The sequence below is a fragment of the Pagrus pagrus genome (assembly GCF_965226575.1).
Source record: "Pagrus pagrus genome assembly, chromosome: 14".
Lineage (NCBI taxonomy): Eukaryota > Metazoa > Chordata > Actinopteri > Spariformes > Sparidae > Pagrus > Pagrus pagrus.
In genome coordinates this window covers 1,132,135-1,158,266 of record NC_140198.1, presented here as the reverse complement: position 1 = coordinate 1,158,266, position 26,132 = coordinate 1,132,135, and the positions used below count along the sequence as shown (strand labels likewise).

The following is a 26,132-nucleotide window of genomic DNA, read 5'->3' as shown; positions in this document are numbered from 1 at the left end:
TGAGACAGACGATCTGTCCAGAGGACTTCATCATGTGACTCCCACAGTCCCACACAGATAATGTAATGAGTGATTTACAGTAGAAGACGGCTCTGCTGTCAGTCCACTTATTTCCACGGTACAGTCGATGATTAATGCACAATATTCAGTCGCTCCTGTTTCCTTCCAGCTGAGACAGGCGACATCAACACGTATCCTCTGAAGATGAACCGTGAAGCGCTGCAGAGATATGCTCTTTCTATTTCAGATGAAACCATCAAAGCGAAAAATATCTCAATATCTCAAAAACTGAAATATGAACATCGTTTAAATAACGTGTTCATGTTTCTACATTTAGAAATCTTTTGGATCGATCTGTAAAATCTGATGAAAATATCTTTAATCTTTGACATAATTTCAATACTTCCATGATTTATTCCTGTTTACTGACTTTTCATTCAGCCTGACAGATTTCAGGGATGTGAAGCATTTGATCTGATTGATGACGTCACACAGAGTAAAGATACCGCGGTGGGCACCGGCGCTGAAAGGGTCAGCAAAGGGTAACAGCACTGAAGGACCAATCAGCTCCTTCGTCAGCAGCCACATCACTTATTTATGACAGGTAACACAGGTGAGGTCGACAGCGACAGCTCCTGTACCAAACTCCCTTTGAGAAAACACTACTTAACGACGCACTCTGTCCGCTGGCTGGTTTACATCATGATCTCAGTTTCTCTGTCAGGTGGCAGATATCCACCGGATCGATCCAGACGGCTCGGACTGATCCCATTTTACACACACTGAACACTGTTAGTCAGTTTTCTTAATTATTAAACAGATGACAAACGTTTAGCTGCCGGTAACTCTTGTGCTGGTCTCCATTGTCTCTTATCAATCTCAGGAACTTTTCCACAAGCGTTAACTGATATAATAGATTACTTATTAGTTCAGCTGTTCAAACCACAGCAGCCAAGTTCAGTTTCAGTTTACAGGCTGGAGTTCTGCCTCCTTCTATTGATCCAGGATCCATCAGGTGAAGTCCATTACTGCTCGAACACAAACTCTGATCACTGTGACACGTCTGCAGCATAGAGACGCAATGTTCAGGATGTGAGTATGAAGATGAGGAGAGGGAGGAGAAGCTGTGCGGTTTAATAAAAATCTATTTTCTTTGCTTAATAAATGTGGTTCAACACTGAAGCTGGAGAATATCAGATAAGTGCAGAATGGTACAAGTGACCGGCTGCGAAGCGCTCGTCATCTTCAGAAACACATGTTGTTGCACATTTAAATATCTTTTTCTTGATCCTCTCACTAACATTTATTTATACGTCTTTATTGGATCATTAGATCCATTTTTCTGCTTACTGTGTGTGCTTCTCGTTGTTATTTAGTTTTGATGCATTTTCCCAAATAATATGTGAGATTAAAGCTGATTATTGTTTGTTATTTTGTGAAGGAGGAACTCACCTGATGGCGTCTTTACTTCTCCTGACACGTCTCTCACTCGTCATCCTCTGGATTTTATGCGATCTTATGTTTTTTAAAAATCACTGGGCAGATTCTCTCTTCTACGACGAGCCTGTCTAGTTTTGAACGTCTCATTTCCAACATTCATTCAAACATCACACAGTTATGCAAATCACAAACCGCACACTGATAACATGTTGCTCCCTGGAGTTTTAATCCGTTATCAGTCGATAATTCCTAATCTTTACAATTCTTCAGAAACTATGGAAATGCAAACGGGGACTTTCAAAACTTTTACTTCCTGGGTATTTGGTGGGAAAGGGGCAGAAGTTGGTGCCCAGATGGAGCCAGAAGGAGCCGAACAACAGACGGTAACTCTACACCTGCTGCAGCCACTGAATCTGATCCTGTGTGGCACAGCAAAGAAAAAGTGTCTAATAGGTTTTCAGTCAAAGTCACTGTTGTTGTTTCTTTCTACAGGACGAGATCAATAAGTCCTGAGGTGTGTGTGTGTGTGTGTGTGTGTGTGTGTGTGTGTGTGTGTGTGTGTGTGTGTGTGTGTGTGTATGTACTGTGTTAAAGGTGAAGGGGGAGGGAAGAAGGGGTGAGGAGGGAGGCACCTTCAGTATTGATTTTCTGAGAGTGTTTAGGCATCAATGTCGTCTGTGATCAACACGACTTACTTATGACTTTTTCGGGGACTGTGTGTGTGTGTGTGTGTGTGTGTGTGTGTGTGTGTGTGTGTCTCAGGCGGTGGAGTGTGAGAGCAGATATGGACGATAGAATGAAAACAGAGCAAAAACAACAGCTGGGGGAGATATTAACCATGAAGCACGCAGCCCCGCCCAGCACACACACACACACACACACACACACACACACACACACACACACAGCTCCACCTCTTACACCCTGACCCACCCAATGAAGCGCCGGCAGCCCCCCCACCCCACCCTGCAGCCTGCTCCTCTCCGTCTCTCTCTCTCTGGTTCGCCCACCTGTTAGCTCACTGATAGCCGGCGCTAACACCACCACACTGACTCTCATGTTACCTAACAGGAGTTGAGTTCCTGGGTGCTCAGTAACGTGTTCGGCCACACAGGTCGTCCAGGCTGCAACCTTTAAAGCAAACTTTACTAAAGTTTTCACAACAGCTGTGCAGCTCACTGCAACTTCAAGTTTCCTGCAAATTAAAAAAGAAACCCGCCTTCAGACGACCGAAGGCTGATGCTAATCACGACATATTTCACAATTCTGGCTGAGAGTTTCTGGAAACACTAAATAAAATAAGTGAGTGTGAGCAGGAAGCAGGTGCAGGTGAACGGAGGAGTCCAATTAACAGCCCGACTGTCTTAATTATACATCAGTGGCAAACAGCATCATGTCTGTTCACCTTGTAGTTAATGCCAACACTGAACATGATTTAAATATGTAGGCGTAATTAGCAGACCATTACTGAACCCCTGATTTTAATGCAGCGCCAATTAGGAGCAACATTAGTATTTAATGAGCCCGTCGATGTATAGGTGCTTCATGCAGCTATAGAAGAACAGTGATGTGTAAAAAGACATGACAGATAAATATCATGTTGTGAATAACAAGTGTCTGTAAGACTCATTTCACCTGATCAGCACAGAGGGAGGAGACAATCAGTGAACTGCTCCTTTACAATGACATAAAAGTTGGAAATATTCAATAAATCACTTGTTGCTCTTCTTCACTGACTCGTTCTCATGTTCAGGGCAACGTGCTGTCGATGTGTGTTTTCAACTTCCTGTGCCGCTGTGCAACAAACATGCGATGCTGCTGTTCACCTTTGTTTTCACTTCTATATAAATACTTTACATAACCGGGCTGAACTGGACTCGTTTGAAACCTGTCTGATTGTTTGTGCTGCTACGCCCCATCCACTGCACAGCAGCTCCACTCCTTCTCTCTACAATGAAGTTATTAAATCACATGTCATCAGAACTGACAGGCAGACAATAACAAAATAAACGTTCCTCCATTGAGGATTTTGAGAATTAAACTGTAACTATAAACTTTTATTACCCATGAAATTCATCAGGTCAATCACCGGTTTCCTACGTTTCCCAGCATGCTTCCTGCGAATGTGCCTGAACTTGCTGAATCCAGCTGTTGAATAATATGAGTTGGTGAAGACAGCGAGGCTCAGAGGAGGTCAGAGGTCAGAGTTTGAGAAAGCTCGTGACTGAACTGGTCCTCAGCTGACACGTCAGACTGAGTCAAGCTAATACAAACACAATGACTCAGGGTCATAACAAACATCAACATATGAATTAATATGTCTGTATGAACTCCTGACAACATCTATTCAAAGTAAACTTTCCAGTAATTGAAGCCTTTCCTCTTTACAATCAGTTTCTTTTTTCCCTTTTTCAGATGTAAAGTCTCACAAAAAAAGAAACTCAGTGTTAAATGAGAAGCTCCTCAGGGACGAAGACGTCGGCCTGAACGACGAGGAACTTACTGGCTTTTTGATAATGAAAAAAAAACAAAAATTCAAAGAAATTTTATTTAAGCGGTGCAAAAACATTTCTCTCTTCAGGCTGAAGAAACATCAACGTGTCTTTTAATCCAACCATTAGTTCAAAGTCATCACGTCACAAACGTCTTTGCTCGGTCATCGTGAATCTTTCAACACCAGAAACGCTCGTTAAAGACGACGTCGGCGCCTGCGACGCCTCGGCTTAACTCAGGAAACAGTCTGTTTGTGCTGGAACCAGGTGACTTTGTCTCACCACAGATTATTTCACTGGGTTTTAAAAACACCACATTTTTAGAGCTGAATGGACTAAATGACAGGATTTCTGCTGAGGTCAGACGACTTCAACGGCAGTGAGAATGCAGGAAAGTCCAGTACAGCTCTTTACTGCCTGATGTCACCATTTACACTCAATTTATGAAAGAAGAAACATTTTATTGATCTAAACATGTCACATTTTACAAACACACTAAACAGTAACCAGTATAGGCGACTTCTTTGTCCCCAGACTCCCTTAACAAATGTGTCAGCTTAGTGAGTTGTTGAGTTGGAGACACTTTATAAACTGTGTGAAACTCTGTCTCTGACTGATTCTGACTGATTTGTTCCTTCTTGTAAATTCAGCAAATGTTCTACATGAAGATATTTCTTTTTTTCTGTAGAAACATTGTAACATCCTCCAGTTATGTACGTGTTTATATGCACATAGTGACATCTGATCACAAGTGGTCACATGTTAATGTCAGCTGTGAACTGATGGACTGAGAGCTGAACACTTGTGACCGGGTCACTCAGGGCGGACGATGATATCCGGTCTGAATTCCCCCTTAAAGACGCTCCATGATAATGATTATAAACTATACTATTATTATCTGCTGCCAGAAAAACTGTGACAAAGACAACATGATTCATCAGCTGACCCACTAAATGACCGACATGAGTAAAAATACACACATGGTCGAGTCGTAGCCGCTTCCTGTCCAATCAGAGCTGCTGTTTTTTTTACTTCCTGGAAGCTCTGGAGGAAGTGGGCTGCCAACAATGACATCATCATCCTGCACCAGCAGAGGGAGCTGCATCTGTCCACTATCTGCATCATCATCATCATCATCATCATCATCATCATCATCATCATCTCTCTCTGCATCCCAAAAATTGTGAATGTGTCGTCGTTTCAATGGATTGAATGCTCAACCATGGACTCACACACACGTGCACACACACACACACACACACACTGACGAACACTCATGCTAGCAAAGCCCTCCTGGCAAAAGCACAGCAAACAGGCCTCTAACCTCTCATGTCTCATGCTCTCACACACACACACACACACACACACCTACACACAGTGGGAGTAATAGAGTGTGTGTATACATGTGTGTGACTGTGTATGTGTGTGTGTTTTGTGGCCTGTCTTTGTGCATGAGTGCTCCTGTTTGCTGGAGGACAACTGCCTTGTTTATGTGCATACATCAGTGACACACACACACACACACACATGCACAGAGGACCTCATTGTGTGTGTATCTGTGCGTGTGTGTGTATAAGAGAGAGAGAGATTACAGGCCTATTCACTGTGCTGTGCTGGCAGGTATTCAGTGTGTGTGTGTGTGTGTGTGTGTGTGTGTGTGTTCGCCTTTGGCTGAAGCAGCGAGTTATAGAGAGAGAGAGAGAGAGAGAGAGAGAGAGAGAGAGAGAGAGAGAGAGGGAGAGAGAGAGAGAGAGAGGCTGGTCTGGAAAGGTGGAGGAGGAAGAGGAGGACAAGTGAAGAGGGAGGAGGAAGGGGGGGGAGGGGTCAGGCTACACAGTCTTTTCGGCAACTCCCGCCAGAGCCGCGGTTGCCATGGTGACGGGGCGAGCGGAAGCAGAGCCTCCCTCGACATATCCTATTAGGGCGAGAGAGAGCGAGAGAGAGAGAGAGAGTGAAGTGTGAGAGTTCGAAAGAGAAAGTAGAAGAAGAAGAAGAAGAAGAAGAAGAAGAAGAAGAAGAGCGATGGCGGGAGAAGGATGAGATGAGATGAGATAAAGAGGTGTGTGTCTGTGTGTGTGTGTGTGTGCGCGTGTGTGTGTGTGTGTGTGTGTGTGCTGAAGACAGACAGGAAGTCGTCTGGTAACTTTTGCCAGGGAAAGTCATAACGAGGCCACGACATGACATTCGACCTCCTTCTGACAAACGCTCGTTAACCAACCGCCTGTTTAATCACCGCCTCTTTTTTTTCATCACCACATTTCTTCATCTCTTCATGTCTCCTCAACTTTCTCCAGCTGCCAACCTGCTCACGGGCAAGGCATTTCAACTCACACTGCTCAGTGGCCTATACAGTCAGCGATAGTCCCAACATGTCCTCTCAACTGGAGGTTCAAGGAAAACAGTCAGATACCTCGATGTGTACAGACTGTTTGACTCTGATATCGTATCAGTGTCGGCCTCAATAACTGCACGTCGGCACTAATCTTTAGATTTATGCAGGACATCAGACAAATAAAGATCTGAGGACATCACCTCGTGCTTTAACACACTGTGATGAGAATATCTGACTCTTTTCTGACATTTTACAGACGAACTGCTCATCGACTAACTGGGTTGCAGACTCATCGTTAGCTGCAGGCTAACAGACTGACGTTAATGGGACTTTATGAACTTATTAGGTAACATTTATTTTAAGATGACTGTTATTGAACTGATCATGTAATGTTCGGCCACAGCATGATATATTATTCTATAAGATGGGGCCGGTCGTATAAGTTTGTCTTCTTCCTGCTCCTGGTTAATTAAATTAATTATCTGAAAAACGAATGAACGAAATGGAAGAAACTGAAATGTTGATGACACATGTTGACTGCTTTCTAACTGAACACTGAGACTTTCACCAGCTGGATCCAGCAGACTGCACATCTGGACGTTAGCTTTACATATTTCCTTGGGTGGACCTTTAAATTGTCCCTGCTGAGAAGTAAATACGGAAATATGACGATCTGAACAGGAGAACATTGTTCTGTGTGAGCGGCAGCAGATTACATCTGATGGTTGGACAGAGCAGGAGCCAATCAGGAGCCAATCAGCAGTGAGGAAGGAGCCGTGCAATGTTTTAAATCTAGAGTAGATCTCCAGATTTAATCAATAATTTAACTATTAAATTAATCTCCACGTATTCTGATGATCCATTGATCGATTAGAGGAAGTCTTCTGGTTTCTCTCCTCCTCGATGACAGTAGACTGAATATCTTTGAGTCATGGATATAACGAGACATTTGACGACGTCATCTCGAGCTTTGAGAAACACTGACTGACTTTATTCACCCACAGATCGATCAACACTGAACGCGCTCGTTAGCTGCAGCTCTTACTTAGCGAGTGTGCACAGAGAAGTCATCTTCTTCTGATGAAGCATTCTGAGTTTTAAAGCTGCAGTCAGTCCGTTTATATCTCACTCATCCTCTCGTGCTACTTTTTCTGCTTTGATATCTGTATTTTTTTTTGCCATACACTCTTGGATGTGTTTTGTCCTTGGTGGGCCACCGTACACAAAAGAGTTTGCAATTAATTTCTATAACAATCATCAATAAAACAATCCAGGCTGCTTTATTCTGAAAAATTACATCCTGTTCAAGCGAAGGACAAAAAGCCGGAACAGGCGAACAATCGGCCCCCTGGTTTGTTTACAGCGACGATGGAAACGAGTCCTGATGTGAAAGAGACAACAGCTGATCGGAGCTGAACATTAAACGAGACGCGAGGCGTTTAAGTGTTCGTCTCCCGGAGGACTGAATACCAGGAGGATCTGCTTCCTGGAGACTTTATCTGGGGACAGGAAACTCCACTCCCCTCTGTTCAAGGCAGCCACAGAGGTGTGGTCCACACACACACACACACACACACACACACACACACACACACACACACACACACACACACACACACACACACACACACACACACACACACACACAACCTCTGCTTAATGATCCCTTACGCAATCCTACTCCACCCAGCCCCCACCCTTTACTAACCCAAACCATGCCACAACACACACACACACACACACACACACACACACACACATATACCAAACCCCTCCCCCACCTCCCCAAACCCTCACAGCCTCATGTGAACACACACACATAATTCTGCTTTCACTCTGAAATATAAAATGCTTCTCCATCAGCCAATCAGGGTTCATTTTATATTAATTTGGCTTTTGTGGGGTCAAATTACGTCTCAGCACCCGACGCTTCAGCCTGATGACGCCGTGTACGTCACTTCCTCCATTCAGCAAAACTGGTGATCAACTGAGACGCTCAATAGAAAGGAATCAGTGGAAACAAATAAACAGCCTCAAAACGACGCGTAAACATGTTCTTCCTGCGACGTTTTGTATAAAAGGCTGATATAAACTTTATATTCAGAAAAGTTTTGAGGCACAAAATTGTGCATTTATTTTATATAAATATTTTATCATTGCCGAGTCAAAGAAATGTGAATAAAGCACATTTTTATACATCATTTTTTTAAAAGTCAACAACCCGCCATCAAAGAGACAAAACCAACTACAGAAGTGTGACGTGTTTCTCTGTTCCTGTTGAGTTGTACTGTGGTACTGTTGTGTGTTTTCTTCGTATAATTATTTGATTATTTGACGTAATTCTGCTAAATTAAAGCCTGTTGGTGAATCAAAGTGGTCTGAATATGAAACCTTGAGGAACTGGAGCAGGTCACATGTAGCTGAGTGACACAGAGGAGCGTCTGATGGCTTTTTGAAGCTAGTTTTGTTTAATAAGTCGTGTCGAAGCACTTGGTCCAGAGTTCACAGAGCCGCAGGCGACATGAATTTGGCTTCCTCACCACTGAGAGGAGATTTATAACCTCCTCACAAAAAAGCTTGTTGGCTGATGACTGAGCAGCTTATTCTTCATGACCTTCGGTACAAGTCTGGGCACGTCTGGTGCAACTATGTGTCTGATTCCTTGGAAAGATGAGTTTGTCAATTATGCCAATTTGTAGGCTGGAACAAAATACACCAGCACCCGAGCATCAGCTGAACGAGTGAGTAATGGAAATGTGTGCCAAGGCAAACCTGATGTTTATCTGTATATGTGGGATCATTCCTTATGTTTAACCTTGCTGCAAATCAAACAGCAATCTGGCAAAAGAGCATCTAAATCTGTTGATGTTCATTAAAAACAACCGATAAAGACAGAAAAGTGAAAACTCAACACACAAACGCCAACAAAATGAAAAAGGCCTTTCATCAGCTAAAATTAGTCTCACAGGGTGAATCGTATTTCATTTATCAACCTCTGCAGGTTCAAGGTGTTTCGTGAGGCGATTTGTCAGTTGCTGTTTGGTGACACGCCAATATTCAAATGTGCAACCAGCAATTTCAGAAGAAGATGCTTAATTGTTGAGAATCATTCCCAGGTCGTCAAATGCAAAAGCCAAAACCACAGTTTCAACATGTATAAGCGTGAAGCTACTCGATGTTTTTAACAAGATGCATTTTCCAACGACTGGTGGCAACAAGTCTGAAGATATTCTGACGCTAACCAAATGTTTCTGTGCCTAAACCTTAAACCACATTAAACTGTGAAGTTGCAACAGAACAAACGTTATCTTCATCTGTGCTGCCGATTAGATCGACTCTGCAGAAGCTGTACACTGCTGCTGTGGAGGTTTAGAGGTTAGGCCTCAACCATAACAACACACATCTAGACCCAATGTTCAATCAAACTTTAACCTAAATGAAGACAAAGCACCACTGACGACACACGAAGAGACGCTCAGAAACACTGAAACCTCAGTTTGGCCCCATTTTGTAAAAGTTTGTCGTGACCTTGTTCAGTCTGGTTTCCTGGCCTCCCCTCACAGCTCGCTCTCTGTCAGACCTCACATCCAAACAGAACTAACTCGACCCGATCATGTGACGTCGGAGCACAATTTTTACATGATGTTGCTAAAAATCTGACTTAAAACCACTTTGGAAGGTAACACAGACGTCCTCGTATCGTTCAGATGAAGAACAGCTGGTTTCCTGTCCTGCATGTGACTTCCCTCTTCACTTCTCCTCCCATCTCCACTCACAAACAGGACCACTCCCTGCTGACAGAGCCAAGCCCACATTCTCACATACCATCACAAATGCAAATCTAAGTCAGTATTCAGCGTTAATGATGACCTGGACTGGAAGATTTCTAGGATTGTCCGTTCAATGATGACAAGATTTGCTCTGTAGCTTCAGCTAACGGCCTGAAACTGCAGTCTGCCATGTTTGACAGGTAACTAACAAGCATTCAACATGACAGGAAGTCCGACTGAGAGCACGTTTCATGCTGGATCTGACTGAAGACAGAACTCTGCTCCTGTCGGACCAAATCGCTGTCATTGCAGTAAATTTTACCCTGAGAGCCTCCATGTTGATTTCCAGTGGCTGCAGGACTTGAGAGGACTTGTTTTTCTGCCGCCCGAGGAGGTGAAGGCGGTGAACAGGGAGAGCTGAGCTCCTCAGGTGGATGTTCCTGCAATATTCACCTCAAATAGTCTGATTCATTCGATAATTCCTGAATTACAGGTCACGCACTACAATCACTTCCAACTTACATGTACAAATATAAAAATCTGTTTTGAAATATCAAAACTCAAAAGCTAATTTTGGATGATGCAACGCTCCGATCATGCTGTCAAATAAAGTTTCACTATGTTGTACATTGTGATCAAATAAGGACTCTTCAATAATTTAACATTTATCTGTCAGTCACAAACACATCTATGGAAAACAAAAGGACAAATACGTCTTTTATTGTTAATTGTCACAAATTGTATCTAGTCTTACAATCTTGTAATTAAAGTATTAAACTTGACCTGTAATATCTAGACTTCACATCTGACAGTTGTCCGCCGGACCGCACGAGTCAAGTCAACATTTTCAGCAGAATATTATGACATCATTGCATTTGACCTTTGACCTTTTGGATTATCAGGTGTCATAACTTCACCATTTTATCCAATTAAACATTTGTGTAAAATCATATCCTAATTATTGTATTAATTCTTGAATTCGGGCCAAAAATGTGTTTTGTGTGGTCACAATGACCTTTGACCTTTGACCTCTGGCATTCTTGAAATATTGCTTTCATAAGAAGGGGACGGACGGACGGACAACCCGAAAAACATAATGCCTCCAGTCACCACTGCTGCCGGCACGGAGGCAAAAGAAGGTAAATTTTATAAATTATAAATATTTAGTTGATAGTATATTTTAGTCTGAAATTACACATCTTTTACAGTGTATTCTTCAAAGTGCATGCTAACATGTTAGCATGGTGCACAGGTGGTACGTGTGTTCTCACTGTACGTCATTGACCTTCTCACGTGATTTTATGGCCACAGTTAAACAAACAGCTCTTCACCTGCCCCTCAGTTTCTCTAAAAAGGCCTGTTAGCATCGTTAGCATTCCTCATGAAAACCAAAGGGAACAGTTAGCCTCAGTGTTGCTCTCCTTGCCGCTGGCTGCACGGAGCCGACAACATGATGAAAAACAGGGAAAAAAACATCTGAGAGCTCAGAAGAGGACAAAATGGATGGCAGTCATAATCCTGCAGTGCAGCCTTTCCTTATCTGACGTCCACACCCTCTCCACCTCCACCTCCACCTCTCTGCAGTCCATCCTATCTCCCCTCTCTCCATCTGCACCTTCTCCTCGCTGCCAGTTAGTTTCTCTTCTCTCTCCTTTCCCACAGCGTCCTCTCTTCATACCTCACCCTCACAACATCCTCCCCTCCTCCCTCAGTATGGTGGCTGCTGTAGCGTGCCTGTGACTCTGTCAGGCTTCACCTTATCATTACCGCTCACGCCCTTTATTCTATAGCGTCTTCTGTCTCCGATTATAACAGGGTGCATGGACCTACCCATCAACTAAACACTGAGGTTAGACATGTCAAAGGTGTAGCAACATGCCTTCGCTGCTCACCTGTAAGCAAACACCCCCAACGTAAATATTGCTTATGATTATATATAATTGGCATTAAGTCTAGCCACAGTGTCGCTAATCAGGACGGGAAGCTACAACCACAGTCCTCAATATGAGCTGTGATAAGTAGGTCTGTCTCTTCTAATAGTCATGAGCCGGCCAGTCAAACATTCATCAGTGAAACCTCCCGTCATCACCATCATCACTTATTGACAGCTCCTTTCATCCAGGACAAACCCTCAGCTACATGTGAATCATCTGAATGTTTTCTGCTGCTGTCAGAAGTTTGTTTACATCCAAACATGCATGAAAACAGGCCGAGGTTTAAAACCGGAGATCAATTCGTCTTAACTATGAAGCATTTATGTTGGACGTAAGTGCCTGCCAAACAAATGTAATGCATGAAAGATGTCAGGGAATTTATGGGCACTCTGAGATTTCAGTGATGTCAGACACATAAAACTAAAACAGCTCCAAAAATTAGCATCAAAGTCCAAAATACAGCAGCACACAGAACCAGAAACTGAAAATCTAAGTCAAATCTGGAACACTGTGCTGAGAACAGACTGATCCTACAGAGAGGAAACTAAAATGTAAAGACATTACAGACAGAAGACGACAAAGAAGATGATGCAGCAAACTGCACGGTAACTAAAGTTGAGTAAATGTGTAATGTATAAAGTGTAATGTATAAATTAACAGAAAATGGAAATACTCCAGTGAAGTACTTCAAAATAGTACTCAGGTACAGTACATGAGTAAATGTACTTAGTTACATTCCATCCCTGTTTATCTGACATGAAACATATTGTGTTTATGTGGCAACTTCAACATTAAACTCGTCTTGTGTGAAATGTTCGTGCATGACATGCAGCTTCCTCTGGGGCAGCAGTGCTCCCTGTCAACAGTTTCCATTTAAAGGCTCAGACTGTTAAATCCTCTGAGACTTGAACATCTCAGATAATATAAATTCATGTGTGAAAACAGAGGAGTCGACCTACAGATGCGGGCCCTCCCCCGCCTCAGAGAAACTCCCTGCTTCACTGTAGATCGGGAGGAAAAAGCTCCACGCTCTAATTTAGTTTCATGTATCAGCAGACGGTCTGACCGAAATAGTACCATCCTGAGAAATCAAACCACCGGGGCATTACGGTGACGTGCAGGCTAACCCCAGCAGGAGGAGGTTTTCCTCTCTTGTCAGGGCGCCTCGGTGCTGCCGTGACCTCTGACCTCTTCACCGTTTGCTCCACAGAGCTTGTTCTCCCGATGTTCTCCCTGGAAGTCACTCAGGATTAAAACAAACAAAAGGTCAACGCGGCCGCTCGAAGTCCAAACACAGCGCAAGTCAACACGCTGCGAGAGCAATTAAGTGTTTGGTCACGTCATCAGAGCAGAACGACTCGTCATCATCGTTATAATGTCTCGTTACACATCCGTCCATCCACTGCTGCTGCTGCAGAGTCAGTTATAAGGAGATAAGTGCTTTGCTCAAAGGCTCCAGTCAGTCATCGTACCTCTCCAGACATGAACCCGCTGAATCATCTCTAATGCCAACGTTGAGCAAACAAGAGTTTTAGTTTCTCTTTAAAAATTAAGTTTCTTTAGGATTTGAACTGTTTAACATCAACCTCGACTGAAAAACTGAGGAAGGCATTTTTTATTATTGTCAAACATTTGTTAATGGAAATAAATCAATCACCTGTTTTCAATCAACAGCTTTTCTTTCTAACAGGAACAACCAACATCAGTTCTGTCAGAAGAAGAAGAAGACGAAGAAAGAAGAAGATGAAGAAACCTACACCGCTTCAACTTTTCTACATCTCAAGAAAACTAAAAGCATCAGAAACTCATGACCTTCATCACAACCATCATCAGACTCCTCCTCCTCTTCCTCACAAACACACCATCTTATCAGCTTCTGCTTGATCCAACCCTGAACGTTCCTCCACTCCTCCACCTTCAGATCTCCATCTATCATCACGTCGTCAACCAAACACAATTTCCATTTCCCTCAGCCCGCCCACCTTCACTTCCTCCAAACCAAACAAACAAAAAAGATTCCTGCTGATTCTTACTAAGTGTGTAAAGTGGAACGAGCACTAACGACTAACGTGATGCTGCTGCTGTGTCGCAGGGACGACTGATCACAAACCTGCAGTCAAATAAACTTAAAATCAAAAAGACGTCGCTCTGAATGAGAACAGGTGTGAGACGACTGCTCGCACGTCAGTTTGTCTGTTAATCTGAATCTCATGTTCAGTAACAGATAATAACAGGCACAGCTCCGTGAATAAGACGAGGAAACCGAAAGTCAGCGCTGACCTTTCATCAGACTGCTGTCACAGGTAAATAAATACCTGGCAGTTGTCGTTCACAAAGAGCACACACTCCTATAAACCGCAGCGTGAGCCTGTACCAACACATTTACTCAGGAGGGAAATCAGAAGCTGTTCTCTGACATGTTTACACTGAAGCCTGAACACAAAGACGACAGCCGGCGGCCAGCTAGCATCACCAGCACCTGTGTGAGAGGACACAGCCCTCCACACCGCTCACTAATGTCGTCACTTGTAATGCACAACATGTCTGAACTGCCGATCAGAGTGATTCCTCTCATCGATGGGCTCTGCTGTCCATTCATGAAGGGTGACTAGTGCCAACGTGGCCGGACACAAAACCTAGAGCCGGCGACGCTCAGCGACGACCCCGACAGGACTCTTAGTTCTGACCCATTACAACACTGCATGTTTAAAGCCTCCTCATTCATCCAAATGGGGCCACTGCATCAACACATCAGGAGATCCAACATGGAGGGACCCTGAACCTGTCTCAACTTTTGCTCCAATAAAAAGAGACATCACCCGGCTGGAGCCTGACCGGTGATCATGGCAGTAAAATGATGCTGCTGATTACTTCAGAGTTGTAAAGTCCTTCAGAAGCTGATGTGCAGAGTTGAGGCGTCTGCTAAACCTTCAAACACGATGATCTGCAACACAAACTGGACTTCTCTTGTACGATATCTCTTCATCTCTCTGGTACCTGAAACACCACACGACCACAGAGCTGTTTTGTTCTGCACCGCCACCTAAACCCCCATCAGATAAAGTGTCTTGATCCACGAACAAAAACCTCTAACATCAGTTTATCACAGCTTTGATTTGTCTGCAGAAAAAGATTCAAGAGTCAAAGACGTTGGAAAAGTCCACTTCTGAGTGTCCTTCTGGTTTTGTCCATCAGATCAGGTATGATGAGCAGTCAGATGATCCAGCAGGTTGTAAACAAGCTGAGAACATCTGAGATGTGGGTGATGATGCCTCCTCACACAGGAAACTGTGAGTACGCTGGCTCATGTGGGGCTCGTCACAAAAAGAAAGTCAGCATATAAACTGTGATGGAAGTTTAAAAACCAACAGTTCGTGATATAATTTTACTCTTCGTCTTCCTTTTTTTCTTTCGAACACTCTGGACTTCCTCTGAGGTTTGTTTACGACCTGTCCGATCAGCTGACGGCTCCCGTTACCTGTGATCAGCCTTCAGCCATACAGACGTTAACTTGTTGAGTACACACTTCCTGTTTGAAGTGAGCCATGTTTGCTGTTCATCCTTAAATAAAACGACTACAAGAGTGAATATCTGACTCATGTAAACCTTCATGTCAGCGTCATTACGCAGCACTCAGCTGAGCTCCTCCTGTCAGATTTAATCTCTGGTGTGTTCAGTGTGAACTCGACCTGATCAAACTCGTCTGATCAGGATCGAGTCTGCGGCCACACCCGCCCACACCCACCTGACTCTCCTCCACCCATCTGTCCACCCACAGCTGCTCCACCCTCCTCTGATCAATCAACCAATCACCTCCCTCCCGCCCCTCCTCACCGTGCACTCCATCTCCTCTGGCTCCGGTTTGATCTGTACAGAGGGCATGTCTGCCTCGCCCTCCTCCTCCTCCTCCTTCTTCTTCACCGACTGTGTCGCCACTTCCTCTCGCTCCTCCTCGCCTGCTTCCTCCTCGTCCTCCTCCTGCGGCGGCCGAGGCCTGGTCGCCGGCTCCTCCTCCTTCTCCTCCTCCTCCTCTGGTGGCGGCGATGACGATGGCGGCGGCGGTTGCTGCTGTTGGGTCAGGTCGCTCTGCTTGGCCGAGCTCCTCTGCTTCTTCTGGGCGCCGCCGGCACTCTTCTTCTGCTTAGGAGTCGACTGGCACTGAGGAGGAGAAGAAGAGGAGAAGGTGAGAAGAGAGGAGGTGATGAGGAGGGTAGTTGAGGAGAAAAAAGGGGGAGGGGGAAGGAAAGGGTGAGAACAATTTAGGGAAGAAAAGCCAAAACTTCCAGGCCAGGGGGGAGAGGCTGGAGGGAGGGGATCTGTTAAAGGATTTGAAGAAGGAATGAGGAGTGAAGGGGGGCAGGGGAGGAGAGGAAGAGGAAGAAGAGGAGGAGAGATAAGAGGAGGAAGAGGAGGAGGAAGACAGGTAGGGGAGGAAGCAAGACAGGAAGTGGCAGGCTAGAGTTAGGAGGGGGGAAAAAGCACATGACAACAAGAATTACCTCTGCTCTACAAGCTGCTAAAGAAAAGCCCCTCGGAAAAATCTGCCAGGAGGGGGGGTCAAAACACACACACAGAGACACACACACACAGACACACACAGACACACACACACACACACAGACACACACACTGTTTGAGAAAAGATAGAAAATTAAAGACAGAGGAGGCAGAGAGACAAAGGCCTGATCCTGAGGCTGCCACTGAGGGAATGAGAGCGAAAGAGAAATAACAGAGACTCAGAGAGAGCAGGGAGGAGTAGCCGTGAGCTGACCCCTCCCTCTCTTTCAGCGGCAGGCAGGCGGACACACCCTTTTCTGGAAGCCGAGAGACACACACACACACACACACGCACACACACACACACACACACACACACACACACTGAAAGAGAGAGAGAGGTGTGGGGAGTGCCGAGGCAGAGAGACTCAACACGCACACACACACACACACACACACACACACACACACACACACACCCCTTCTCTTCTTCTTCTTCTGTCTCCATTTTCTCTGCGTGTCCACTTCCTCTCTCTCACATTTAAATGGACTTGTACTGCGACAAATCAAACAGTGGAGGAAACTCTGAGCCGTACGATCAGACGAGCGAGCAGAGCTGAAACATTTATAAACATGTAAATCATCTACTTGACGGTTTCCTGTGGATATCGAGCTTTAACTGACAATACACACGACACCAGGGTTTCTGTGCCAACACCAAAACAAAGCTGCTCTCAGTTCTGTCAGGACTTTACACTTTTCCCACAGATGCCTTCGTTTCATTTGAAGGATAAGCGCTCTCCCCTCTCCTCCCCCACACGTCCCTAACCTCCACGCTGATATAAAGTCAGGTGAAGTCTCGTAGTCCACAGAGCGTTTCTGGAGCTTCACAGTAAAACAGAGTTGCAGCGTTCTGCTGAACACCCAACATCAGATGTCTCCATACAGCTCGTCTGCTGTGATCACAGTCTGAAGCCCAGAGATCACACTGATCTGAGGAGACGTTACGAACACCCTCGACATGCTAACACTGTTAGCTCAGCAGCTACAGTGAAGACTTCAGTTTAATAATAATGTTTTACTGTGAGTTACAATTCAGGTTCAATCGACGGCATCACTGATAATGTTTAATGATTTATTTGTTGTCTCTCACTTATTGCTGTGGCTTTTTACTGCATGGAGGGTGCTATAAAAAATAAAGTTCTTACTCTTGATATTATATTAGATTATATTAGATTATCAAATGTCAGAAATAGTGAAAAATGTCTGTCACAAGTTCTCTCAGTCACAAACAGTCAAAGACACAAAGATACTCGCTGATGCAGCAGAGAAAAGAAGCACATTGTCACAGTGGAGAGGCTGGACCTGTTGAAACGGGATTTAAATGATCCATTACTTGATTAATGGACCAATCAAGGTGATTTACAACACTGAATTATTTTCAATCTGTTGTCAATTCAGTCTTCCAACCAGAGTTATTTCAAAAGCAGGAAGAAAATCAATTTAAAGTCTTTATTTCTGTCTTTCCTCGTCCCACTTGTCCCCACGCTGTGACCCACTGCTGGGTCGTGACCCTCAGTTTGAGCAGCGCTGATCCACACCGGTGGAAGTTGTAAAAACAGATGACTTCCCTTCCTCTTCTCTCCGCTCCATCTTCCCCATCGAGCTCAGCTGTTTCTGGTGTGAATGTGGTCACAGCCCACGATTCAGTGGAATCTGTCAGCGTTGTGGTTTTTAAAAAGAAGTCTGCACGGTTTCTTCGGTAAGTCTGCGTGTCTTCAGTGTGAACCTGACCCGAGTCCACACAGTCAGAATCATTCCTGATGAACCCGGACACACGCTGACAGACGGGTCCATCCATCGTGTCGACGGGGTCATAATGTGTTTTAAAACAGGAAGTGATAGAAACAGTGTGAAGTCTTTCTCACAGTGCGACTGACTCGAGTACACAAACTACTTCTCTACTTCCTGTTTGCAGTCATGACCCTGATCAACAACTTAGTTCTGTACATGGTCCAACATCGCCTGTCAGGACGACGGCTGATCGCTGTCCAGAGCCTCTTTAATATTAATACTGACTCAATAACAAAGCTGCCACCAGCTGATGACAGAGAAACTGCAGAGTGACACTGAAGCGTCCTCAGACTGTTGAATGATGGATGTGTTGGCCTGGAAACAGTTTGAATGAACTGGAAGTAACTGCATCCATAAAGACATTACTGTGGCAGGAAGGTAGTATTTCTTCTGATCTAATGACACGAGGGCAAATTCATCAAACTCAAGTAAAGAAGGGCAACACTGTCTCCAGTTCAGTACTCGAGTAAATGTACTTACTGTACTTTAATTGGTGTAGTAGTAGTACAGATGCGGCAGTGGTTGTAAAAGTAAAAGTACCACGAAGCAGTAAAGGAGGAGTCGAGCGCATCAACACCAGCTGAGGATCACACCCACATAACAAGGAGTCGACCTCAGTGACGGATGTAACTTAGTACATTTACTCAAGTACTTTAAGTTCTGCTACTTTATACTTCCACTACACAACATCAAATATTACACTTTATACTCTCAAATAAGAGAATGTAAGAAATAAAAATGTATCAAATATTTAAAATGATGTGCACTAAACTATAATATTTCCATATAGATATAAAATACTACTAGAAATAGAAATGTGAAGACGCGTGCCTCTTACTAAACTATACACTGTAGAAAGTATCGAGTACTTTTAAGTAACATTGAGTCATTTGATCATTTTAGTTACTAGTTACTTTGCAGATTACATCGTTGCATCAGGGCCAAAGTAACAGGTTTTAAATTACATTAAGCGTTCATCTGATAACCAGTCGACCCCCAGTACACAGTGTACACACGCTTATCTACGTTTAATTTACTCTTGATACTTGAGTACATTAAATATCAGATACTTTCAGGCGTAATATTTATATATTTGTACTATTTTAACACATTATCTTTACTTTACTCGAGTATGACCTTTAGGTACTTTTACAGATTGGATTACAGTCCAGCAGCCAGACAGTATTGAACCAAACTAAAAGTATCTTACTGAACTTAATCTGTTAGTTGCCCTTCAAAGGGAAAGTACTTACAGGAACTGGGAGTTGTTGGGTCACAGTAATAAAATGTCTGCAGCTTCCTTCACTTGATTTCTAGTGTTTCACTCACACACAGCTGTTGATTTACGAGCAGAGTCTGCGGTTAATGTACTGAAGATCTGAGCTTCACGTCGTTCTGCAGCAGAAAGTCCAGAAGAGTTTTCATTGTTTTTAAGAGACGTGTGTCTGAGGTTTAGACACTGGACTTCTTTCTTTTTATGCCGAGTCCAGAACTCAGAGCGGCCGTGAAGAAAACATTCGGGTCGGGTTAAACATGACATCATTGCTGGACTTTCCTACAGTGATACTAACAAGTGGCTTTATTTATTTATTGGGCTGCTGCTCTGCTCTCTGCAGACTCAGACTCAGAGCTGTGTGCTGGTGCTGCAGGCCGACATGTGACCCGGCTCCAGTGGATTCCACAGTAAGGTGTGGCCTCAGCCAATCAGCCTGGGTGTGGCTGCGAGCACCACCCCTCCCCCACACACACAGGGGACAGAGACACTGGTCTCTCAGTCCCTTTGTGACGGGACAGAGCCCCCTCTGTGTCTCTAAACAAAGGTGAAGGCAGCTTGATGTCACACCTTCCCCCCAACTGGCAGCCAGCACACAGCCAGGCACTGAACACACACCAAACAACCTCCATGAACCATCCGAGAGCCTTTCCTTTTCCATCTGGTTATTTTCAAGCCGAACAGACGATATGAAGTTATTTCTAACTCCACTGCTATTGAGTTCAGACATTCAGCAATCACACAGGAAAACAATCTATCAGCTCCCATCATTTAGCAGCAGTCTGAACACTGATTCAATGAATGAAATACAGGCCACAACTTCACCAGACTCCCCAAACAAACTTTGCCAAACGGCTACGACACATTCTGAATCACTGGTGCCTTCTTGTAAATTCAGCATTAAATCAGAACTTCCTGTCTGTCTCAGTGATGGACGTGTTTATTTGCATGTAGAGCAGGAAGTGAGCTCTGATCACGAGTGGTCACTCAGACGCAGGTCAGTGTCAGGTGTGAACTGACCGAGGTCGTCTGAAGTCCCTGTGATTTCTACAACAACAGGAGCCGGAGATGGACCACAATGCACTGCAGCGAGAAGAGATTACACTTTAAGTACTGAGAGCAACTTCTGAATCATTTGTTTGCTGGTATGTGTTGATTTCCTGTTTTCTAGGATGCACTTAAAACTTTACATAATAGAAATAACTTCCTGTGCAGTTGTGCACACAGTTAATGAGGATGATATAATGCACGAGCGCAGGAAACCGTAACTTGTGCAAAGCTGCGTTTAAGAATTTGACTATATGTAAATCAAAACTGCACGAAGAACAAATGTTCAAGAAGTCTGAACTCTGAGAAAACAGGATGTGAAGAATTGAACTGATGGGGAAGTTTAACAATCAAACATCCTGAATCATGATTTGGTGCTCTGAGAGCAGACGTCATCGATCATCACTATTCAATCCTTTCCAACCTGTTTCCTTCGTCCTTTATCTTGTGGTGTTAAGCTGCTCTGTCTTCTGCTGTTCTCTGCTCTGATTGGCCACTTCTCACCTGCCTTTCATGTTCAACCTGTCGATTCAGCTCTGTTCTTGCTGCATGAATAAAAATGACTCTCCCCAAACAATCAAATGACCCCGTCATCACCTTCTTCACCTGACAGAGAAAATGTGAACAAATCCTGGCTCACACCACTGAACCAAACCACATTCACATTTCTACCGTTTTTTACAAGTCAAGACTGGAGAAGTTTGTTGGGGAGATTTTTGCAAACAGAATTTCCTTATAAATCAGATTTGGTGCTCGTCAGCCAGACGTGATCTGAAGCCCTTCTTTCTCTTTGTGAAGGCACCATTGTTGACATTTTTAGGTGAATGTCTTGAGGAAGGAGGATTGTTTTTGTCTGCTGGACAGAGCTGAAGGCTGCAGCTGAAGGGCAGAGCTCCACAGCGGCTTTACGTCAAATGCACTCCCTAAAATCCAACTTCTTCTCTGAAATGTCACAAAAAGCTGATTTTATACATTTTCTCCTTCCATCAAAAACTAGTCTATTACAATAAGTTGTATATGACATGAACAAGCAGCTGCTGTTCACCCTAAAGACCTGATCAGGGTATAATTTAGTTGAAGTTCAACCAAAAGATGAATTTGCACCTTTGACCAACAGAGCACGGCAGGAAAAACATATTTTTGCAGATGATCCCTGAAGTTAGTTCAAACTTTAAGTTGCTTTTTGTTAAAATATCTTAAGTTTGTGTGTAAACCACAGACACAGACCTTATTTTAGGCATCGATTCAAAAACTGAGACCCGGATGTTTGTTTGGAAGAACCGACTAAAAGTCACTGAAGCAGAAAAGCTTTTTATAAACTTTCTGCATTTTAGTAGCCAGCTATGCTAGCTGACTGGCTAACCTCGCCCGTGAGAGGATTATCAGAAGGGCTGAAAATGCTACAAAAACAAACCGTAGCCTAAAAAACTTTAAGTACATCAAAAATAAAAAAGTGGAGGAACTAGGATGAAGAGGAGCGAGATCACCGCGGCTGAGCTCGTTAACAGCTGTCTGTTAGAAAGCTCGTTAGCCTGGAGAGCAATTATATCTCTTAATTAACACGTTACAGAGAAAATAAAGAGCAGCTCTGAGTTATTATGACTGACCGGCACTACCATGTTCCCCTGTTAGCAGTTAGCTCCCATGCTACAACAGTTCACCAACTAGCCCAGCCAAATGCTTCTGGAATAATGAACTACAACCAAATGTTCTGTTAACATGTGCAGATTCATTTCAAGGGCAGTTTACAGCCCTCCTTCAAATCTCAAGTGTTTGATATTTATTATTATATTATATTATTATTTATAATTTACAAATTAACGTATGCAGACATCAGTCCATGAGTTCAGTGATGAGCCTGAACGCGTCCACACTTTGACAGGTTTGTGTGTGATTTCAGATTCCAAGTGAGTTAAAAATACTCCGAGTGAAAAACATAAAATCTGATGTTTTGCTAAAGCGCACTGCATTTAATTCTGCTTACTGGACTTGGCACTTTAATTAGTTGTGAGCAGCCTCATCATGCGCACAGAGTCCAGAATGAATCTGCTCTACATATTTTGGATGGGGAGACGAACGTGCTGCAGCCAGACGTGGATCGAAGAGGATTTCCAAATAACTCCTCCGCGTTTGTTTTAACCTTATCTGGGGCTCCGGCTGGGTGGAGTTCAGACGGAGCCTTGAAGCAGTAAATCACAGAGAAAACACGGCAAATTGAATTTTTAAGTCGTCTGAACTTTCTGGAGTCGTGCTCCGGCACACGAGCCACACCCATCCAGAACGAGGCAAACACTGAGAGTCTTCTGCAAATCCCACTTGATCCACATCTGCTGGAAGACAAGGCAGTGGAGGTGTGTGTGTGTGTGTGTGTGTGTGTGTGTGTGTGTGTGTGTGTGTGTGTGTGTGTGTGTGTGTGTGAGGAGGGGTCCCACTGTGGAGTTCCAGGAATAAAAGGGCGGGGTGGGTGTGACCCTGTCAGCCTCTGATCCCACCACAGGAAGTCGGTATGGGGGTAGCAGAGAGGGACGAGGAGGACTGAAAACAGACGGACAGAGACGGGACGTCGAGTCAAGGACATTTTCTAGTTGCAACAGAGTGGAAACAAACAAAAGTAAATCTTGTGGACTGCGAGCTACGTTCAAGAGTTCCTGACTGTTTCTGAAGGAGAGCAGATTAAGCAGCTCTGAACGTGTTCAGAAGAAGTGAAGCTACATTTATGTTAAATTTAACGATGTGCAGAAAATGTATGTTTCTTAAGGTCAAATGAATCGCGACGCTGTTCCTATGGTGTGAGCAGGTTCAGGCAGAAGAAACTTCATTTGACTCTAATGAGACAGCTGACGCGTTGTTCAAAATATCTGGTTTTTGATTGTTTTGACATTTCACAAACTAAACGATGAAAGACAAAATAATCAATGTGTCAATCTGAAGAAAATCCAGTGAGCATGTTTCTGTTGGAAAGAAATTTAAAAATCACGTGTGGTCACCAGTGACAAGATGTTCACAACTAGCTGAAAAGTTTTATCGCCGAATGTTTGAAGACGTTGATGACACGTCAACATTCAGACCAGATTTCACTGAGATTTACAAGACTGGCTTTCAACTGAGAAATGATGTGGTTTCTTAGTCCATATGCTCTTTTTTGCATATGATGACTTGAATGTCATCTTTGAAGTTGTAACCACATTTTAGCCGGCTGAAAAAACATCTGACGCTCAGAAAATTACTCAGTTTTCAACTTGATCAACGTTGACATCCTGGTTTCTGGGGAGAACATGTCAGATGATTGCATTCTCACACCTGCCACAAAAAGGCGACTGCCTCCTTTCCCTTCGCCATTGGACGAGTTTGTCTCTCTGTTTTTTTCCCACTTGTGTGGAGGGAGGGAAATCTCTGTTGAGAGTTGCACATGCTCAGGACGGACATGGTACTGACATGGTGGACACTCACAATGTAATGGTGGTTACTTTTTAATATCTTCAGTGTCTCTTTCAGACTCGACGTCAGCTGAACGATGTTCAAACTGTTTGAACGGCGGCGGATGGAAGAGCGTCAACAAACGAGCGTCCTGGACTTCAACGAGTCGCTGGGTTTGTTGTTCTGCAGACGTCCACTAGAGGATCAGTCTCCAGTTTTTAAACAGGCCAATCTGAACATTTTTCGAATCTATTTTTATCTGGTGAAGGCTGAGTGAGCGTGAACTGAACACTGTGTCTCAGCCTCATACGGTCCCACACATTCACACCCGCTCAGATCAGAACAACCCGTCTGTTACTGCTGAGCCGGAGGCAGGCGAGGAGGCGAGTCACGCCGCACGTTTCTTCATTCACTTCCACCAAACAACGGAAATATCTTTATTTTTCTGATGTGAGGCGGCGCAGAGATGGAGAGCTGACAGGAGGGCTGCTGGAGGAACAGGCTGCTGAAGATGACAGCTCCCAAACATTTCTACTTTACATTCATACACTCAGAAAAATAATGGTTAAAAACAGCTTTGGGTTTAGTGTGATCATCTCCTCACCTGTGGCCCGGCCAGGGAAGGCTTGTCTAACTGAGCGAACCATCAGATATATTAAACCATGACAGGCCCGTCAACAGCTCTCTGCGATCACCTGGACTAAAGCTGAAATAATAATTTAGTTGTTCTCATTAATATATTTTTGTTTCTGTTAATAATGCTTTAATCACAGCCAAACAAATAGAACGAATACAGTGAAGTGACACCCGCTACAGTGTGTGATCAGCTGTACTGACCTTTAAAATAATACGTCTCCATGTTCACACACACATCCTGATCCTTTTTTAAAGTTTTATCCTTTAGAGTTCAGGTTTTAGACGAGATAAACTCAGTCTTATGTTGCGACAGCTCTGTGCTTATGGTCTGATTAGTTTGCGGCTCATACACCACTGTTAGGTTTAGGAAAACATCACGTTTTGGCTTAAATTACCTGCTTCTGTCACTGCGAACAAGGCTGGAGGAGATCTCGACTTCTCGTCAAAAATATCCAAATATGTTGCCACAAACATGGCTGAAGGTATCCAGGTGTCTCCACAATAAGTCCTGTTTTATCATCACAAACACACACTGTCACATTGTCTTTCATTTTTCATAGATTTTTGGTTTATGTGAGTGATGATGTCGCTGAAGCACCAGATTATGTTAAATATCAAGCGTTTTCAAGGACTATATTCAAATTCAAGGATATAACTGGCCTTGAAAACGTATCTGTTAAAAACAAGTATTTTTTCAAACTCTCAAGACTTTACAGGATGAAATAAAAACACGTGCTGGTCTTATTTTTTACAGTGTGTGTGAGAGAGAGAGGGTGGAGCAGAGACACTATCTGGGTCAGCGCTCTCCTCTCTGTCACTGCTGCCTCCCTCCAAACCCCCTCGGCCCTGTGTGTGTGTGTGTGTGTGTGTGTGTGTGTGTGTGTGTGTGTGTGTGTGTGTGTGTGTGTGTGTGTGTGTTTTGGGTGGGGGTAGGGGGATTGCCCCAGTCAGCCACAGTCTCTTCATGCCCCCACATGGTCCACACACACACACACACACACGTACACATGCACCGTTCACGCCTGGTTATGCCCACACCAATGAACGCACACACAGCAATTTTCATCCAAAAACCCCTATCGAAGGAAAACACACACACTCACACACACACACACACACACACACACACACACACACACAGAGTCGTCCTAATCAGACGCACGGATGAAGAGAATTCGTCTCCGCCTGGCTCCAGTTTTCTGTTTCTGTCTGTTCGACTCAGTTTCCTTTAATAGTGTTGGTTAACTATGCAGCAGCAGCTAGCAGCAGCAGTTAGAAGCAGCAGCAGCAGTTAGCAGCAGCAGTGAGCAGCAGCTAGCAGCAGCAGCAGTAGCAGCAGTTAGCAGCAGCACCAGTAGCAGCAGCAGCAGTCAGCAGCAGCAGTAGCAGCAGTGAGCAGCAGTAGCAGCAGTTAGCAGCAGCACCAGTAGCAGCAGCAGC

The 26,132-nt window shown here is 44.1% G+C and overlaps 1 protein-coding gene across 2 annotated transcripts in view; it reads right to left on the bottom strand.

Moving 5' to 3' along the window:
* Positions 1-26,132, bottom strand: part of klf8 (Kruppel like factor 8) — a 70,088-nt gene that overhangs the window by 19,400 nt on the left and 24,556 nt on the right. For both annotated transcript variants that reach the window (XM_084374524.1, XM_084374525.1), the window contains exon 2: positions 15,803-16,126. In XM_084374524.1, coding sequence (XP_084230650.1) covers positions 15,803-16,126 — 324 coding nt within the window. The remainder of the gene's footprint in view (positions 1-15,802; positions 16,127-26,132) is intronic.